Here is an 18,398-nt window from a genome sequence, read left to right as displayed (position 1 = left end):
ATATGAGTAAGAGCATTAAAACTTAAAGTCAGCATTTTTATGGCCGTTATTTTTAACATTCGATTCCAATATGGACTAATTACCCCAGCCAACGGGTTTGTTCACTCTTCCTCTAACTGCATTAGCATAACTTACACCAGGTCTTCCATTCATATCATTTTTAACATTGTTTGCAGTGAATTTTGGCATAATATTATGATCGGAAGGAAGTTTGTGCAATTCTTTGACTTGTTATTTTGGCTTTGTGTAGTGGCGATTTCTGCGCCGAAAATCGCCGCTAGACAAAGCCAAAATAACAAGTCAAAGAATTGCACAAACTCGGTACTCATGTGCACATCGACCTACTATTTTCACTTAAAAATAAAATCAGAGAATTGCAACAACTTGGCATTGTGCACTCCTTTGACTTTATCCATGTACACATCGACCTATTTTCACTTAAAAAAAAAACATCAGAGAATTGCACAAACTTGGCATTGCGCACTCCCTTGACTTCGTCCATGTACACCTCAATCAATTTCCACTTAAAATGTGAAGGAAGCTCCCAATTCTACGGTAGAGTTAAACAAAAAATCTGAATAAACTACATTTTAAATCAAACAATAAAATAACATAAAAAAGGAAATTCATCTTATGCAAAGTAAATAGCCACTTACCTTATTTAGAAATTTCTGAGTCCTCCAGCCTGTGGCGCACAAAATTTCTTAACAGCATCCCAAAACTTCCTTAAATTATCTGAACTAAGATCCGTATATCTGCTTCGCCACATAAATTCACAAAAATAAGAGTCAAAAATATCCTCCGTAGTAAGGATATCCTCCGACGTTCAACCATACGCATTTCCTTCCTACAAACAGGACACTATAATGGCTACTAAGTAAACCATTTACACACCCGTCAATTAATGCACTTTTCCCTTTTCGTTCCAAATCATACTGAAACTTCAAATTAATCTTACCACATTCAGCCATTCTACCATCTAAACAACATCACAAGCAATGTACATCCTAACCAACACACACCACAAGCCCTTACAAATCTTTTCTCCGTCATTCAAAATTTACGGCCAACATGCAACTGATTGCAGACGCCGACGATAGTTCGCGCCATATCCCATTTGTAGGCAGCTGCAACACATAACATTTACTAAAAGCTTAGCAGAGCAATTTTCGGTTTTGTGAGGCCCCACACATTTTACACAGCGGGACTTGAGTTTACATTGATCAGTTGAATGGTGGAATTGCTGGCAGTTGTGACATTGTGCAACACTTCCACTAGATTTAGATACAAATACTTCTATAAGGAAACACATAAGTTAGATCATAAAATTTATAGACCCCTTTTAAATTTTCCAATTGTAATTGAAAAAGTGGTATGGGTGCTTTTGAGCGTACTCGATGCATTTGAGTAACTTTGAAAATTTTAAATCCTAGTTTTTCAGTTTCTTCTTGTATATCGTCTACTGAGTAATCGACTGGAAGATTGCACATTAGGTTTAACCATGACAGGTTTAATTTTGGGAGGTGTAACTTCAATAATTTCAGGTTCCCCCCCCCCCTGCATTACAACATTATTAGCATTTTTTCCTTATCATTAGACAGGCTATCAAATTTGTTTTTAACTGGAATACCTGTGTTACATTTTACAATTTTAGCTGGTCTAGCCATATTACGTGGCTGAATAAAGCCTTGAGAGTCCTACAACTCATTTACACTTCATTTTCCCATTTTTTGAACCCCTTTTGGGTTTGGGATTGTCAATACACATATCTGTATTAGATTTACACACATTAACTTCAGATCCATCATTATTACTTTTTACATTGTCAGTACACACAGGATTTTGAGATTTACATACATTAACTGCAGAAACATAATTACTACCATTTTTAACATTATCAGTACACGCAGGATTTTTAGAATTATCAGACAAAGGATTTAACGTTATTTGAAACAATTTCCATAGCAATATCTTCAGCATATGCATTACTATAAGAAGGGTTTTGCATACTAAAGGTCTCGCACTTAACCTTTAAACAGCGGTGCCTTTTTTATGTTGGAATTTTTTAGTAAGAGCTTCTTTCTTATGTTCCGTATTTGCCAACTCCATCAAATTACTACTTCCAAGGTTTTAATAGTGCTTTGAAGTAACGAGATTTCTTAAAGCACAGTAATATTTATCTTGTAACGAAAGCGAGTCCGCATTCAATAATGCAGTCCAGTTATCCACAAGAATTCTATCGACGAAGACCTGTATTTCATCATTAATAACCATACCATTTTCCCCAATTACTGCAGCACTGGATTTAACAGCTAGGGGGGGCCTTATTGCCCTCCATGGCATGTGGTAATCCAAAGCACTAATTCACAAAATGTAGAAGCACAACACACAATTAATAATCCATTGAGTAATCCACAGGGCGATGGAGAAAATAAATTGAAAATGGCGCACTCAGAGTTGAACAGGTGGAGCTTAGCAGCACATGTCTAACCAGCTCCTTTTATTTCACGTCTGTGATCGTATTATTTATGCCTAATTTAGAAATTTTTTTTAAAAAAATCATAATTAAATCGCAAAAAAATAATTGACCAAATAGTGTCAATGCATGTTTATCGACTTTCGGAGATATATATCTTACATAGTGTGATTAATTAAATATCATGCATTCCTTCATGTATACTTTTATCACCTATAAATTTATATTTTCAAAGGATGAAATATTTAAAAATTAATTAAAAACTATTTGTAATATGATGTTCTAAAATGAGCTTTGCATAGAATTATTTCTTTCGTAGAGTAAGAAAATTTCACAAATTAACAAATCAAAAGCATAATTTTTTTCCTTCAGAAGATCAATTACCTGCAGAAGAATTTCATAATAGTATTCTAAGAATTTAAAAATTAGGAAATATAAGAACTAAGAAAAGGAAAGTGTAAGTAAAATTCAGGTTTAGTAGCAAAAAAAAAAAAAAAAAAAAAAAAAAAAAAAAAAAAGCTATTTATGCTTCTTATTTATAAACAAGGTAGTATGGTAGCATATTTCTAATGTAGGTAAGTCTTGGATGTAAATTGAATTATTATAAAAATGTTTTATGTTTCTAGTAAAATCTGGATATTAAAGCCTTAACAGCATTAAACACGATGTTGTGATTATTCGCTTAAATGAATAAACTTCTTTGAAATTGGATTTTTCATTTTAAGATGCTTGATTTATGTGAATGATATGAATGTTTCGTGTTTTTGCTATACTGAAGAAAATGTTTTCGAAATTAGTTAATGACATTAATGCTGTTTCAGATGATGTTGTTATTGTTAAAATTTGGTATTTGGCATAGGTAATAAGAAATTCTGGATTTAAATAGAATTATTATAAAAATATTTTTCATGATTTTTGTAAACTTTGGATATTTAAGCCCTTTATAGCATTTAAAACAATGCTACAGTTATTTGTTTAAATCAATAAAGTTCTTTTCAAATGTATTTTGCATGTTCAAGGATATGGTTTATGTAAATTTTATCACAAGGTTCAATCTGATATAATCTGGGAATTCGGCAGTTTTGTTTTGGATATTCATTAATGGCATTTAGTTTATGTGAATCTACTCTTGCACATTGTTTCTGAAAAGGACATCAGAAAATAAAATACCTAATTATTTATAATCTTCTAACCTAGATGCTTGTATGTTATGAATGTGTGTATAGGCAATATAAAAAATGTTCATGGTAAATGTTGGATGTTTGAAACTTTTGCCTTAAAACAATTTAAAACCATAAAAACAATATTGGAGTTACTGATTTAAATAAGAATATTGTAAAACTCAGTGTTTAATATTAAAAATGTTTGGTTTATATGAGTGTTGTCATATAATTTAAATGTTTTCTGCTGTTGGCAGCATTTAAAATAAAGTTACAGATACATATGAAAAGCATCAGAATATCTTCGGAGTGTGTCTAACGTTCAGATGTTTGGCTGCAGTTAGTTTATTGGAAAATGAAACTAGGAAATTGATTACTTGCTTATTTTTATCATGAAGGTAAATTAAGAATATAATTATAGCATGCTGTAACTGAAATACTGAATATAATAATAGCATGATACATAGATTTTATAATAATTTTTTTACTTGTTTTTCAGTTACAGCATGTTATTATTATATTCGTCATTTACATTCATGATAAAAAATAAGCAAGTAATCAGTTTTCTAGTTTCATTTACCAATAAACTAACTTGAGTCAAACATCTAAATGTTAGACACACTCCGAAGATATTGTGATGCCTTTCATATGTATCTAAAAATTTATTTTAAATGCTGCCAACAGCATAAAACATTTAAATTATATGACAACACTCATATAAACCAAACATTTTTAATATTAAACACTGAGTTTTAAAATATTCTTATTTAAATCAGTATCTCCAACATTGTTTTTATGGTTTTAAATAGTTTTAAGGCAAGAGTTTCAAACATCCAACATTTACCACAAACATTTTTTATATTACCTATACACACATTCATAGCATACAAGCATCTAGGTTAGAAGATTAAAAATAATTAAGTATTTTCTTTTCTGATGTCCATTACAGAAACAATGTGCAAGAGTAGTTCACCTAAACTAAACTAAATGCCATTAATGAATATCCAAAACAAAACTACAGAACTCCCAAATTATATGAGATTGAAACTTGTGATAAAATTTAGATAAATCATATCATTGAACATGCAAAATACACTTAAAAAGAACTTTGTGGAATAAAACAAATAACCGCAGCATTGTTTTAAATGCTATAAATTGGCTTACATATTCAAATTTTACAAAAAATCATAAAAAATATTTTTATAATAATTCTATTTACATCCAAAGTTTCTTATTACCTGTGCCAAAAATTTACCATCATGATCATAAATAAGGAGACTACTAGTTTTCTCAATTTTTTTTTTTTTTTTTTTTTTTTTTTTTTTTCAGAACTGTAATTGCAATGAATAGAGTCATATAGACCAAATTTTAACAATAAGAACATCATTTGAAAGAGCATTAATGTCCAACTAATTACCAAATCATTTTCTTCAATATAGCAAAAACCTGAAATAAGCATAGGAAATGTAGCCTCTGTATTTTATTCAGTAATTCAACAGGTCGCATTTTACGAGACATTTCTTCTGGAATGTGTTTCTAAAGATTCCCCATAATTAAGCCTTTATTGAGGTAAAAATATATTTTTGTGGGGAGTGGGAAATTTTTAATTTATTAATCCGTTTGTGTGTTCTATGTAACTCTTGTTATTCAAATATTTCAATTTATAGCAAATTTTTATATCCTCTTTCTTTAACAGATGAACGTCCCTCCTTGGGGAACACCACTGATGCATGCTATAACAAAAGCTGCCTATGGAATGCTACCTTCCATAAATTCCATTACAATTCGAAATTCTCCATATGTAGACTTATGTATGCTGTTGATAGACCGTGGATGTGATGTTAATGCTGCTGATATAAATGATAAAACTGCTCTGCATTTGGCTGTTATGGGACAGCTTGAAAATGTAGTTCGCAAACTTCTTATTTCTGGAAGTGACATCGACAGATGTGACAAGTTTGGTAATACTCCATTACACTATGCATGTAAGAAGGAAAGCCAGAGACTGCTTAATTTACTCATAATTTCTGGCGCTAATTTACGGGCCCTAGATAAGGAAATAACTTTAGAACGGTGGAGAAGAGGGGGAGAATTAAATGAGAAAAATACTCAGCTGTTACTTTTAGAAGTTATGCTATTGGTGAATCGAAGCAGTGTCTTAGTTTAGAAAATCACTGCTATATAAGAAAAAATATTAGAAATGTTGAAAAAGATGTCACACAACTTGGATTACCACCATTACTGGTAAGACGTGTACAACTTGAAGATTGATGGAAATATGTTTTTAATTATGTAGAAATTACTGACAATTAAAATTTTTAAAAAAGGGTCAAAATACTTAGTGTCCATTTTCTTTTTTTCCATAAAACAGCAAAGTTTTTAAAGTTTATTATTTAACTTTGCAACAATGTTTGCTGACCATTTTCCTCAAAGCTGTTTTACATTTATAACAACAGAGCTGAGCAATAATCATGAAATGTATATTTTATAAATTTTGGAGATACTGAAGCTGAGAAGAATCAGCGCAGCGCAATTCGCATAAACTGCAGGACTAGTTTCGAAGGTTTTAATAGACACTTTCGTTGAATCATCTTTGCTTTAGAATTTCTAACATAATATCAGGTTCTTTAATTATAAAATAATTCCAACAAGAAATAAAATTTTCCACCTTCTTACTTAGAATTATATTTAAATCTACTGCAACATCAAAACTGTGGTCCGATTTCCATGGAAAGTCCTCAACAGGGGCTTTCCTCTTTTAGACAGACAAGCCTCTCTTGTTTTGCACAATTTAGGCAAACAAACATCTGGAACAATAAAGTAGCAAAAAATTACTTTCTCTTGTGTAGACATACTATATACGACTATTTTGTAGCCAAGACGTTTGTCGCACAGAGCAGTATAGAGAGAAAATGACTGTTTTGCAACATAGATATTTTCATGTCTGTTCGCATCTATTAGAAGACATTTTTGAAAGATTTCGAAGTGCTGTTAAATGACGTAACAATTTCCCAAAATCTTGTTCGAAATTTTGGTTTTATGGCAGAGAAAAGTTCATCTTGGAACAACGGTTATTTAAAGTTCTGTGTACAGTTGTTTTTTTTTTTTTTTTTTTTTTTAAATGCTGAATGGATGTCACAGCGTTTCTTCCAGCATATAATACTGTGGATAATATAATTTCCAAACACTATGACATCAACTTCTAATATTTCTTTTAACAGATGCGTCCCCCCCCCCCGAGTATAGCCTTTTCTATGCTATTAAACTTCAGGAACATATCTAAATTAAACTTATATACTTACCAGAGTACTTTTAGAAACATAGTTTACTCTATGATGAATGAATATATTATTTCATTATTTAATTTCTTATTATTTTTAATTGTTTCTTATTTTAACAACTTATTACTTATTTTAACAATAATACATTTTTTAAAAAATGGTGGGATTCGAAACTGTCATATCTGTAGCATGGGGACGCAGACCATATCATAAATCTGTGGTTTGTTACCTTGACCTAGGTCCCGCAACGAAAATGACCATAATGTCACCAAGCTGCATGAATGTGCGTTTGAGATAGGGTGCAGGCCTTTTTCCGACGTGCCCAAATCATTTCACGCTTTTATCTTATACCGTCCGCCATTTATTGTTTTCAATTATGATAAAGATTGTCTCACATTTTTTTAATTCTCTTTTTCTTCTATTAGCATATTTTCTAACTTTTTTCGTTGTACGAAGTAAAGGAAATATTCTAATGGCGGAAAGATTTCGAGTATCATATTTCATCGCAAATATACATTTTGACTGTTGTCAAATCCATTTGGGAACATTTTTTCATGACGTCCGATTTCATTCGACGTCAAATTTCTGAGATTGTAAGGAGACTGCTGAAATAAGTTTTCATATGGTTTTCTTTACAGATAGCAGCAAGATGAACAACAAGGTTGGCCTTGCATTTGTTCTTTTTGAAGGCCATTCCGAGATTTGTTTTCTTAGACACCGTATACGGAATGAATGTACAGTTTTTCAAGCAGAACTTCTGTGCATTTATCTTGCCGTCAAATGGATCCAGGATCATGGGACAACATCCTCAAAGTACCTTATTTGTTCTGATTCTCTTTCTTCTCTTCAACTTTTGAACAGTATTACCAGCTGCGATAAATTAGTTATCGAAACCCTAGTAACTGTTAGTTTACTTAGAATTAGAGGTTTTTGATACCTGCTTTGCTTATGTGCGTGCTCATCATGGTTTCTACGGAAATGAAAGAGCTGATTTCTTAGCTAAAGATGCCTTAAATTTACCCATTGATATCAACATTAGCATTCCAAAGAGCTATTGGAAGTCCTTTCATTATAAAAAGCTTTTAGCTATGTGGAATGAGGAATACATTTCATCTTGTAATGCTGAAGTCACCAAAAAGTTCCTTCCTTCTATTTACCATGGACTGAATTCCGAGTCTTTCCTCTCGTTAAATTTTAAAGTGTCTCAGTTTTTATCTGGTCACGGTAAATTTGCAAGTTATCTGTTTCGTTTTAATCTACGATCAAACAATTTATGTGAATGTTCAAAAAGAGTTCCTCGGGATGTGGATTTCATTTTCTCGTGCCCTGCATTTGATGGCCCTAGATTATGCTTACAGAACGATTTGAAAATGTTCGGAGTGACTTGGCCAGTGACCTTATCTGTTTTCGTGAAGTCCAGACTGCTGTTCTCTGCTTTTGTTCGCTTTATTTATGCATGTAATTTTTAATGTTTATTTATACATGTAACCTTTAATGTTCTAGTTAACTTACTTCTGTAAGCCCCGTGTTGTACATATGTGGTGCACGGGGAGTCTGTATGTTCTCAAAGGAAAAAAAAAAACAAAGGCAACATGTTTTGATTCGACATTAAACGGGTTTGTCATGACATACATATGTAGATTTGAGCGTACCTTATTTTTATTTCAATCGGCGCTACCAAAGGTGGATATATATATATATAACCACTTCCTTATCTGGTCCTTTTTTTCCCAATCGTTTATCGTAGTCATATTATACTTCCAGTTAGACAAGTGTTTTAAATGAAGAAAATATTCATGTTTTGGCAATATATTATATTAAAAAATTTTTGGCAAATAATGAAATACAACCGTATCTGATAAGAGTTTATATATGTAGTTAGATATATATAGTTAATAAATATCTAACAATATTTCATATCAGTTTATTGTTGCTGCAAAAAAAAATGTGAATAATTTGCAAATACAAGGAAGTCGTCGTGTATATATATATATGTCATATATTTTTATTTTACAAAAGTAATATTTATTTTCGGATGTTCAATTTTTCCTGCTTCCTCTTCATTTAAAAAAGAGTTGTTCTTACATTTCTCACTATGGTTATCTTAGAACGGGGATATATATTTTCATATTTTTTTCCACTTTGTCACTTTCTAAAACTCAATATTTGTTATTATTTTTTTATTTCTGCATTATATTTCGAAAACAAATTTCAATTTTTTTCACCTTTTTCTTTTTTTGTTTTTTTATAAGGATAAATACTTTTTAACTTTTAAATTTTTTATTGACTCATTTTAAGTTAAATTGGAATTGTCATGCATACTATTTCACTCTGCAGGCCTTTATGGATGATGTTTTATGTACACTGCGCACACACTGCACATGAGAATTAAAAAAAGGGGGACAGTTCTGTAGCTTCCGTTCTACTAGGCCGATTGATTAAATTAAAATTGCGTTATTCATGTCTCGAAAGCGCAACTTAGAATATGTATTAGGTTTATATATAACATTGTTCTAACATAGGTATTTTGCCAGAAAATAGGACTTTTTCAGAAATGACATGCCAGTAGTTTTTCATATTTCGATTCTACAACTCAAATTTTGCCTAGATATTAAATTTTGTAATTTTCGCTGAGAAATTGAAGGAGAAATTTAAAAATTTAACTTGCTGCTTTCCCCCCCCCCCAGTTTGCGCGAAGATTAATTCACTTCGCGAACTTCTTAATTTATGGCAACCTATTTTCCTTTCCTGTTTTTTCATTGTAAACAAGCAGATAAAGGTCATCGTTCATACTGTCAAGAAATTCTAGGAAAATGTGTAAATCACATTTGGGGTTATTATCGCTTATAACAAATATGCTTAATTTAAAAACGCGCTAATATGTAAATCTTAGGAAATTTTGAATAAAAAACTCTAATATATTGCATGTATGGTTAGCAATACCCTTAATTTAAGGGGATGAAAAAAATTTATTGGCTATGATTCAAAATGTTTTTCGAAATTTTTTTAAAAATTATTTAAAGTACAAATTTTAAAAATAAATCAAAAAATGGGCGTATTTTATTTGGAATGAACCTAAATTTTGAAATGTGGAAGGAAGAATCAAATAAGTTTGGTAAAAAGAAATATTAACAAATATATACCAAATTCAACTAACATGGAGAAGCTAAAACTTTGAAAGCTATTTTTTTTAAAACCTACTCTTGCAGTTTACGAATCTTGGCCCTTTGGCGCAATATGAGTTCTAGAATCGAAATATGAAAAATATTGACATGCTATTTCAGAAAAATCCAATTTTGTGTCATAATTGATTAAATACTACGCTTCTGTGTTTCAGTGAATTTGTCGAAATGAAACTTGTCTTGGCTATCTAATTAATCGACCAGGTATGGAGTTTCAAAACACTTTTCCCTTGACAAGTTCTGTTGTGAAGCTCCAAACAAGGGAGATTAATACTTGCAAATTTACTTTCGTAATTTTTAATTTATACTTTTAAAATCAATATAGCTCTTAGTATCTTAGATTTTTACTTTGGTGTTTTCATATATTACAGTACAAACACACTTGGTAGAATTTATGTCTTCTTACTGATGAGTTGGATACACACCTTACTTTTCTACTTATGTTAGAAAATGCTATATTATATAGAAGTGATGTATATCTTAAATCGCGCTTTCGAGACATGAAAAAAGCAAGTTGAATTCTTCAATCGGCCTAGTAGAACAGGAGATCTAGAACTGTCGCCCTTTTTTTTCCCTCAGTGGGCCTTAAAAGTTGACTTAAATCTTCGCTTACAATTTTCATTGTAAACAGTTTAATTGGAACACATAAACAAAATATCATTTTATTTTATGCTACTACAAAAAGGAGGTGCGCATAACATTCTCTTCTATTATATTGTACTAACTACTATCGGTAGTACTAATTCTTTGATGCAATATGCAAAATAACACATATTCTCTTTTAAACATGTTACTTTTATTTAAAATATTCTCACAACCATGTCTATCCAAAACTCCACGAATTATCTTTTACACATCTTAATTTAATTCAAAGGAATCATCAATCCTGCAAATGTAAATTTTACGCTTTTTACTTTCTATTTATACAATTTCCCCTTACTTTTATCCTGTTTTAAAACATACTCAAGTTACATTTTTAATTCCTTTTCGCCAAAAGTGACCACAGAGTTAAACAAATATTTTATAGTAGATCTACTTTGATGGCTTGGTCGTATACTGGCTTGCAACAGGTGATAGTGATCCCTGCTCTTGCCAGTTATTAAAAGAGTCCCATTAGGGCCTGACGTGTGATACAACCTTAAAGAATATTCTCCTAAAGAGATAAGTACCTGACGGAGTAGATCTTTTATCATTGAACAACGCTGATAGGAGTAATAAATTTAAGGAAGTGGTGGTGTGCATATCAGATATTTTTATTTTACAATAGTAATATTCATTTTCAGATGTTTAATTTTTAAACACTTAAATGAATTCAGGAACATTCATGCGCAGTTTAGTTCAAATAGGTATCAAATTTATTTCATCTCTTATTATTTTACACGAATATACTACACTCAGAATGACTCAATTTTTATCGACGTTTCTTACCTCATGCAGCAACCATACAATCACCTCTGAATTCGTTTTTGGTTGGAAGCAAGAAAAACGATGTACGTGTTATAACCTGGACCACAGAATCTCGCGAAGCGTTCCAAAAATGCAAAATTGATTTAATTTCGGCAACAAATCTGCAGTATCCTTCCGCATCTAAACCATTATCACTCTGCCTTTATAAGGTATTTCTTCCGCTTTCCTACGTGCCTTCGTGGTGTAGTGGTTCTGCACGCTGGGCCGGTACTCCAGAGGTCCGCGATTCGATTCCCGGCGAAGGCGGTTGCTAATTTTTCAATCTCTCTTGCTTCCAAAAATCCTAATGTCTCTACAGTGGCGCCCAAACTGAAAGGGGTGTTGGATGAGGATTCTCCACACCCAGGATTTGGCGATTGGGTACCCTAAAAACACCAGTCACCCTTTAAAAAGGGGAGTATATAAGATATTTCTCCCGCTTTCCTAGCCTGCGTTCGTGGTGTAGTGGCTGAGCCGGTACTCCAGAGGTCCGCAGTTCGATTCCCGGCGAAGGAGTTGCATGTTTTTCATCTCTTCTGCTTCCAAAAAACAACCTAATGTCTCTACACGTTGACGCATCAACAACAGGTATGGGAGCAGTTTTACAACAGAAAGATCAAGAATTATGGAGACTCATATTTTTCTAAAAAACTCTCACCGGCACAAACCAGATTGTGAATTATTAGGAATTTATGAAGCTGTCAAATATTTTCGACATATGCTAGAGGGACGCGTATTCATGATCTTCACAGATCACAAACCCTTAACCTATGCTTTTCAACAGAATAAAACTTCTCGTCAAATGAGATAGCTAGAATTCATAGGGCAATTTTCAACAGCTATCTGTTATATTGAGGGTTCGGAGAATATTGTTGCAGACACCTTGTCTCGTATTGAAGAACTAGCCGTTCCTTCGCCAATAAAGTTTGCTGCCCTTGCGGACGAACAACACCGGGATTCAAAACTACAAACCCTCTTGAAAAGCAAATCTTCCACCAATCTCAACTTCCAGCCTGCTGTCGACTGGAAAATCACTCTATTGTGATGTTCAGGATTCAAGATTTCGACCTTATGTTCCTTCCGGGTTTTGCCATGCCATTTTTAGTCAGTTACATCATCTATCACATCCTGGCATCAAGGCTTCGAGGAAACTGATACAGCAACGTTTCGTATGGCCTAACATGCAAAAGGACATAGCCAACTGGACAAGTTCATGCTTGGAGTGCCAAAGATCTAAAATTGTCGGACACACCACCAGCCAACTTAAAAATTTTAATTTGCCCTCATCTCGCTTCAATCACGTGCACCTCGACTTGGTCGGGCACTTAAATTTATTAATAATAATATAATACATGAATATAATTAAATAGTATGTATACATTTTTCTTACCTTGGATGAAGCAAATTTATCACTTACTTCAACAAAGTCGACCCTTTCAAATTTTTCTCTTTCCACACTTAAAAATGCTAGATGACTTAGGGGATCTTGTCCCATCGCTGATTGTAAATATGTGAAAATTTATTTTAATTTGCTGAACGAACGTTCATAGTTACCATTTGATAATGAAATAGTAATTAGTATTTGAAGTGCGACTCTTAGGCTTAGAAAAACATTTACTCTATAGATCTGTAGTGGAGTTTTAGGTTCCGTTTCTTTTCTACTGCGGAGTAACATCATGCAGTCACATTCACTGCTCAAAACAATTAGGGGATATTGTGGGTTCGGTATGAAATAACCATATAATGGACAACCTTTTTGAACAAAAGGAAATAGAAGAGATTATAAAGGAAAATTATAACGTTTACAAGTTGGGAATATGCAAATTTAGTCTGTGACGTCGAAAACTATGTGTTTTAGATAAGGAGTAAGGAGCGACCTGCAGTATTCCTTTTGTAATAGGAGATTAAAAACAATTGACATGCGTTGAACGCTGCGTAGCAGTGAATATACGATGTCTCAGCAAGATGACTTAGTTGAATCGGTAGCCAGGTCAAACGCCATCTATTGTAGCGGAAGCGTTAGGATTTTCCCAAAATGTCATTCCCAGATTATGGAATCGGATTTTGGAAACTGGATATGTTTGAGAAATTCCGGACAAGGTCGTGTTATCGTTTTAAAATAAAAAGCAGGAGATATACGTGCATTGCGCTTAAAAAAATAAATATATATCTCTACTTTGGAGAAATAAAGTGGTCAGGAAGAACGTTTTGGCTAATGTACTGCAAACATTTTATTACACATTTTATCAGACAAATCAAGAAAATAAATAATGAATTATATTACAATAGTTATTAATTTTAAATATATTTTCCAGAAATCGATCAAAATAAAAACTGAAATTTTCCGGAAAATCTTGTTTGGAGACCATTACCTGTACGAGCCTGTAAATACCTGTACGAGCGGCGCCCGGGGCATCATGCACCCCCTTGTTCTCCCCTCGCTACGCCACTGCCCTGTGACTCCAAGCGATGGTAACATGGATAACCATTCGCATAAAAACATTATTGTAAAGAAATTTTAAAATATCTTTCCTTTGGCTTAAACTATAATTATTAAAATTTCATAGGTAATTAATATATTGGATAAAGTTTTAGTTTGAAGTCAGTAAAGAATTCAAGATATATGATTAAATCCACTAACCTAAACATTTTCCCATCAATTTATAATTTGGGGGGGGGACCAACGTGGCTTCCAGCTTTACGAAAGAATAAAAATTAAGTTTTGAATATATTTTTAATTCTAGTTACATATATCTTTTCTCTGGAACACCATTTATTACAGCAAAGCATCAAGTTATTAAATTTTACTTCTATTTTTTCCAACGAATCTGATTTAAATAAAATATAATATCTGCATAGACCCTCACGTAGAGACCTCTTCAATAGTATGCCTTAAAAATATGTCAGTTATGCTGCATCAGCCCTGCTGGCGAAACTTATGCACCTTTCTAGACATTGCTATTAAATGATATGGAATGTAAAGATCGCCAATCGGTTAAAAACATTTTCAATTAGCTCATAAATGTTTTGCTAATACCTATCAACTAAGGAACACGGAAGAGGTGGCCAATAAACAACGTGAAAAATACTGGAGCCCACAGCGAAATGACTATTATTCGTATTGGTCCTAATAAAATTAATGACGATGGGGGGGGGGTGCCCCCTACATTGTATGGCCGGGGACAAAAAAAAATATCTTTCTTTTTCTGAAATCAAGTTTAGACTAAATTGAAAGTGAAAAGTCCTTTTATAATAATTTAATTAAAAATCTTAGCCGTTGTTATCAAACAAATTTTTCTGTAACGATCTTCCTTTCGCCTTAGGGATCGAAACAAGTTTGAGATCTTCCAAAAGCAAAAATAAAATAAGCCAAAAATCAAAAATAAAAACAATGTTCAAGTAATACAATGGCCTTAAATTCCCTATTTCTTTAAATACATATTTATGATCCTTATGTGATTCTTCACTTAAAACTTTCAAAATTAATATAATATTTGCTCATTGAGGAGAATCCAAGAATAGGTCTGTCCGCCTCCGACCGACGAAGGAAACAAAAGTCGGTGAGGAATTTGAAACATTAAAACTTGTTAAATAAAATAAAATCTCGAGTTAAAAATAGCCTCTCCAATATAAAATTCTTGGAGTTAAGATCTTCACAAATAACAAATTAATTAAATATTTTAATCACGTTCCTTAAATTGAAAAAGTGTGGATTCCAATTCTCGGCCTGCAAGACGTATACAGACACATCTTCGAGAGCGATACATTGCACACTTAATAGCAAGAATTGGGTTTTCGGAATATAAATGGCACCTCTCCCGCCCTTTTTCAACACCGCTGACCAATATATAGGCAGAAAAGCGGGTGCATCATTAATAACTTAAGGTACTGTACTGTATAGATATCTATTGTTTTCTGTGTTAATCTATCCTCACCAGGCAGCTGACAAGTTGCAGTGCTAAGATGATTGAGATTAGTTTAAAAATAAAGATTAAAAAACAGATAAAAAGACGGAAGGGACCCGAGCAATCAGAGATTATAAAACTGAATAATCTCGATAAAAATCCAAAAGAATTATATAAGAATGTAAACTACACAAACAATTAAAATACAACAGCAATCTTCAATACAGAAGATGCAAATTCACCAATAAAATGGAGCACAATCTAACAATATAAAGAGATAAAACTGAATAAAGCCCCAAATTACAAAAACTGAAACGCAGAAACTAAAATTAAAGGCAAGAGAAAGCCTCTAACAATCAAAGTTCGTGTGCGCTCTAGTAAAATTAATATCCCTTTCGAAGACTAGGCAGTCGCAAGAATCATCACAATGAGCAACATTATACTCAGCATTCGTAAAATTGTTCGCAGCAATGCAGTTTTTGAACGCTGAATCACAGTCCGGTTACAATCTCTTGAGGGGACAGTTCCTGTATAGGAAAGGTAGCAGGACTCGTATTGGAAGTACTTTGTAGGGCATACTGTTGGCAATTGTAACACCGGTGGGAACGAATAGATAAACGAAAAATATCTTCCATCCAACTCCCACACTCCGCAAATAGATAATATCGTATACATTTGCCTGACTACCTTTGGGGCGGACAATTCATCCTTCCCTAGTTCGAGGTGATCCTTTTCATTAATATAATTTCCAACACTTCCAATCTAAATCACAAAAACTTCATTCGGGCCATATCTCTCTGTATTATCGTTAGGGTCTGTAGGACATTTTCAGCACATCCACAATTAAACACCATTCTTTCCTGCCGCTTCTTACAGCCATCTAGAATTTTAAACAGTGAGTTGCCGACAGATCATCAATGTTTTCAGGTTGTTTACAATTGACTTAGATATCGTTTCCCCCTCCCCCAGTATTTGGATGGTGTCCATCGACCGACGTACCAAAGCCAGAATGTCTTTCCCCCCACCTCTCTCAGTTCTGTGTCAGAGATATTTACTCACTGGCAACAGATAGGCTCCCAACAGGGCCGGCCTCAGGCATGGTAGCAAGCACAAGTTACAGAAATAAACAGACATAACTTCGAGAGAGAAGCACTGCACACTTAATAGCAACAATTGTGTTTTTGGAATAGAAATGGTAGCTCTCCCGCCATTTTTCAATACCACCGACCAATATACAGGAAGAAAAGCCGTTGCACCATTAATAAGTTAAGACTACTCTACTGTATAGATATCTGTTCTTTTCTGTGTTAATTTTTCCATAGCAGAGATACAGTTTTGTAATGACAGTTCTTAAACGGTTCTTTTCCGTTTTAATTTATTTACATTTTATTCTTAGATTTCAAAACATATACAAAAATTTCGTTTGTGTATTCTTTTGTTTTTTCACTTTCGTTTTCAATTTTTTTGAAAAGTAAAAGAAATCTCTGTATTTAATATTATTCTAATTTTTCAAATTAGAATTTTCTTTGTTTCTTCTTGCTTTGGGGCTAGAATTTTCGGGTGAACAATTATAATTAAAATACATTGAAATGGTTCATCGGCTAATTCTGGTACAGAAAAGCAAGGATTATTGTAGAAGAGAGATTTCAATTAATTTCAAAGTTCCTCCCCCCCCCCACGCCCGGTGAAGTGACATTGAGGTTGATTGAATTCCTCTTCTGCTTTTGTTAATTTTTCTTTAAATTTCATAATTTTTTTAAGTGGGATTTTACTTGTTTGAAATGTTTTGGTTTTAAAATTTTTAAATTCTATGTTGCATTTATATTATTATTTAAAATTTATTAATTATAAAATTCAATATCTGGTTATTGTGAAATATTAGTTCTAATTTTTTTTATTTTACGTCATTAATGATAATTTTTATGCAGCTTAATGCACGAAAATATCAGGCATGTTTGTGTTTTGTTTTCAAAAAAATTGTTTTGTAAATATATGTATATATATATATATATAAGAGAGTGGATGTATATATATCCACTCTATTACACAAAAACAAGATTATATATTACCCACCAAGGAAACAAGATTATATTTGTCATGTATCTGGCAGCGGTGAGCCAATCAGCTGCCTGGCAGAGCCCAGCAAGTGAGAGAGACAACAGTGGCATATTAGCCTCAGAGGAGGCAGGTGGTAGATTAATTATGTTGTAGGAGCGAGGTAGTGCTCCGAGTTTGCCATTATTCTTTAAATGTTAATTTTTTTACCATTATTCTTTGAAAGTTAATTTTTAATAAATGTTGGTGTCGTTTTCCTTATGGTGCCTTATTCATCCGTAAGGTCATCACAGCACGCTCTCTTTCAAGAACCAGAGCTAACGAAGCCGACTGGATTTTGGAGAAAAGATGAGAAATTTTTGTTGTAACTTTAAGGAAAATTTCTTCTAAATATGTTTAAAGGAGTAGTTAAAAGTGATTTGATTTCGGTGTTGAAGGAACTAGGTGAAGAAGCCGATTCTAGTTTAAAAGTTGTAGAATTAAAAGATAAGCTTTTAAGTTCTAAAGAATATTTGAAAGATAAAGATTTTGTTATTGAATTTCTTAATACTACGGTTGAAGAAAGGAAAAAGTCAGAAGAAATTGTGAAATTGCGTCTAATGCAAATTGAAAGTAGCAACGAATCTAGTAATAACGTAGAAAATACACTTTCATTAGATAAGCTTTTGAAAGCTGTACAGGCATTATCGATTTCTGTACCTAAAAAGGGTGAAGCATGGAACTTATTTTTTGATTCCATAGAAAGGGCTTTTAAGCATAAGAATGTACCAAATGAGTTTAAGTCTGAAATTTTACTTAAACTGATAGGTGATAAATCTTCTAATATTCTAGTATATATTAAAGATGATGATTTGAAAGATTATGAAAAAATTAAGGAATATGAACCATCGCCA

General features: G+C 32.7%; 1 protein-coding gene across 4 annotated transcripts in view; it reads left to right on the top strand.

Annotated features, from left to right (window-relative positions):
• Window positions 1-5,971, top strand: part of LOC118180553 (uncharacterized) — a 41,300-nt gene extending 35,329 nt beyond the window's left edge. For all 4 annotated transcript variants that reach the window (XM_085819893.1, XM_085819895.1, XM_085819892.1 and 1 more), the window contains one exon: window positions 5,333-5,971. In XM_085819893.1, the coding sequence (XP_085676019.1) occupies window positions 5,333-5,803 (471 nt within the window). In that variant the 3' untranslated portion in view covers window positions 5,804-5,971. The remainder of the gene's footprint in view (window positions 1-5,332) is intronic.
• The last annotated feature ends 12,427 nt before the right edge of the window (window positions 5,972-18,398 follow it).

This window comes from Stegodyphus dumicola, chromosome 7 (genome assembly GCF_044657685.1).
Source record: "Stegodyphus dumicola isolate Sdum_Otavi_A_Nest chromosome 7, ASM4465768v1".
Lineage (NCBI taxonomy): Eukaryota > Metazoa > Arthropoda > Arachnida > Araneae > Eresidae > Stegodyphus > Stegodyphus dumicola.
Note: the sequence above shows the minus strand (reverse complement) of the source record. Positions and strands in the feature narration are given on the sequence as shown.